This window comes from Vombatus ursinus, unplaced genomic scaffold (genome assembly GCF_900497805.2).
Source record: "Vombatus ursinus unplaced genomic scaffold, bare-nosed wombat genome assembly UNPS02014264.1, whole genome shotgun sequence".
Taxonomy (NCBI): domain Eukaryota; kingdom Metazoa; phylum Chordata; class Mammalia; order Diprotodontia; family Vombatidae; genus Vombatus; species Vombatus ursinus.
In genome coordinates this window covers 530,864-533,907 of record NW_020954042.1, presented here as the reverse complement: position 1 = coordinate 533,907, position 3,044 = coordinate 530,864, and the positions used below count along the sequence as shown (strand labels likewise).

The following is a 3,044-nucleotide window of genomic DNA, read 5'->3' as shown; positions in this document are numbered from 1 at the left end:
CAAGGACACAACAGGCCATTTTGGACTAATCAATACCCCAGCCTTTTGGACAATCAATCTCCCAAACTTATGGCTCTTAATAACCAGACATTGGTCACTGAATTCATCCTATAGGGCTTTTTGGAAAATCCTCACCTTTAAATCTCATTCTTCTGTCTCTTCTTGTTCTTCTATGCCCTGGCTCTTATTGGCAACTCCCTCATCATTGCTTCAGTTCGAGTCACTTTAGGTTTTCATACGCCCATGTATTTTTTCCTGATCAATTTGGCCTTGTTGGATATCATTTGCACAGCCACAGTGGTGACCACGTTGTTGGAGAACCTGGTGGAGGAGAAGAAAGCCATCTCCTTTGTTGGGTGCATGACCCAGGTCTACATCTTCTCTTGGGCTTTGGGTTCTGAGCCCCTTCTTTTCACAGCTATGGCTTATGATAGGTATGTGGCTATTTGCCGGTCCCTGCATTATAGCACTCTGATGAATAAGAAGATCTGTGGGGTGTTGGTGACTGGGCTATGGATTATGGGTGGGCTGGATTCTGGAATGCACACAGCGATGCTGGTACAATTGTCTTTCTGTTGTCCTAATGTGATTGATCACTTTCTCTGTGTGATCGCCCCAGTCCTGCCACTCCCTTGCTCCTCAACAAAGGTGAATGAGCTTATGACCCTTGTGACAGATCTCCTCTTGGGTGGTACCAATTTCTTTCTGACCATAATGTCCTCTGGCTTTATCATTGCCAACATCTTGAAGATCCAGTCTGAAGAGGGGAAGAAGAGGGCATTCTCTACCTGTTCCTCCCACCTCATGGTGGTCACCATGTACTATTTTGCTGTATTTTGTGCTTATATAAGTCCATGTGCCAGCTATTCTCCTGAAAAAGGGAAGGCTGTGGCTGTGCTGTATAGCACTGTGAGCCCTGCTGTAAATCCACTAATCTATACTCTGAGGAACAAGGATGTCAAAGCATCCCTCAGAAAACTCTTGGTGGGGTGGTTCTCGTTTTAGGGTGCCTTGGAATGCCAATGCACCACAGATTCTAGGTCTTTCTCTGTCAGGGAGTCTCAATCAGGGAAGCATGACCTGAAAAACATTTCCTCTTGTGAATTATTATTCTAAGATTGAATTTTTTAGTATTTATTTTATTTATTATTTTCTGATTTTACTAAACATTTAACTAGTTGGAAGAAAAGCTTTAGGACTATTTAAACAGACATGTAAGTAAAAAGATACCAAGAGAGGGAAATAAAGAAAACAAAATATCTCTAAACAGCATGGTGGAAAATAATGAGAAACTGGTGACTGAGTTCATCCTTGAAGGGTTCTCCAAATCCACTTAAAGCACTTTTTCGCCAATACACAGAAACCCTCATTGGTAACATTCTGATCATTGTGTTGGTCATTTGCAGCTCTGTTCTTCACAGCCCTACACATTGTTTCCTAGTCAACTTGTCTATTGTAGACATCATGTGCAGAACCTCTGTTCTTCCCAAAGTATTAGATAATCAAGTTTCAGAAATGAAGAACATCTTCTATGATAGATGCATGGCCCAAGTGTACTTCCTCACCTGGTCTGTGTCTGGTGAGCTCTCACGCTCCACAACCATGTCTTATGACAGGTATGTGGCCATCTGCCCTTCCCTGCAGCACACCATCATGATGAGTAAAAGGATTTGTGTCCTTCTGGCAGTAGGCCTATGGAGAATCTCTGGACTTAGCATGACCATTGATATTGGGCTGATGCTTCAATGCTCTTTCTGTGGCCCTATCCAATTCTTAACCAATTTTTTTTTTGTGAAATCCCCCGTGTTGCTCCTCATTTGCAACTCAATGTATATGAATGATATTGTGACAGTCCTTGCTAATGTCTTCTCACTTCTAAATTTCCTGTTGACCATTGTGTCTTACTGCTTCATCATTTCTAGAAGCATGAGAATCTATACCATAGACCAGAAGAAAAGAGCATTTCTTAAGTGTTCATCCCACCTGATTGTGGTCACCATGTACTACCGCACTGTGTTTTATGCTTATGTCAGCCCCATCTCACATTGGTAGCTGTGTCATATGCAGCAGTTAGGCCCACCTTAAACTCTCCTTAACCTCCTTAAACCACCCTAAACTTTGAGAAACAAGGATGTCAGGGAAACCCTCACAAAATTGTCTCTATTCAGTAAGGAAGGGCTTAGACTTATCATTTTCTGGATAGGGTTGGTTTGGGCAAGTGTGTTCTTGTACTGACGATAGAAAGTCCCAAGATTTTGATTTTCTAATATCCTAAAGATTTTTTTTCTCACTGTAGAATTTCATATTCTAGAGTTTGATCAATAAGTTATTCTTGTACCCCAATATTGCAATGTGTAAAATCCCCTGATCAATTGTAGGTGGGAATGAAGATGTAATGAGTCTCCAGTGAAAAAGAGCTCATCAGCAGGATGGCCCTGGAACCCTGACCACAGCCAGAAGAAAGGTTCTAAGCAGCATTATGAAAACTCTGGTTCATGCTCACCCCTGTCTCTTTTTAGTTTAATGTGCTTACATATCTTAATCTCTCTGTCTCTTTCTCTGCCTCTGTTTCTACATTTCTTTTTCTGTGAAATCATATTCAATTTTCTTTTTTCTGATTCAGATGAATATGAAGTTCATGGGATACCTACATCCCTATCCCTTCCTTCATCTTTGAATACTATTAATCTGATTTGCCTCTTCCTCCTTTTCCTTTCCTCCTCATTATGGGCCCTCTATGTCTTACATTTATGTCTTCTCCTGAGACCATAGAAACAGAAAAAAAAAAACCTCAGGTCCTCTGTCTGTCTTATTTACTTTTTTCTATAACTTTTAAAGATACTAAAATTATGAGAAGAGATGTATACCTTATTAAAAATATAAACAGTCCATCTTTTCATATTACCTTTCAATTAAATAATTAAGTATACTTTCTATGTTTCTATGAATGCCCATATTTCTAATTCAAAATGCTTATTGCCTTGTGGCTTTTTCATCAGAAATGTTTGGAAATCTTCTATTACATTGGGAATCTATTTTTTTCC

The 3,044-nt window shown here is 39.9% G+C and overlaps 1 protein-coding gene across 1 annotated transcript; it reads left to right on the top strand.

Moving 5' to 3' along the window:
- Positions 1-243: 243 nt before the first annotated feature.
- LOC114042153 (olfactory receptor 13A1-like) lies at positions 244-1,005 on the top strand. Its single transcript, XM_027860824.1, has one exon. The coding sequence runs from the start codon at positions 244-246 to the stop codon at positions 1,003-1,005; it is 762 nt and encodes a 253-aa protein (XP_027716625.1).
- Positions 1,006-3,044: the final 2,039 nt, after the last annotated feature.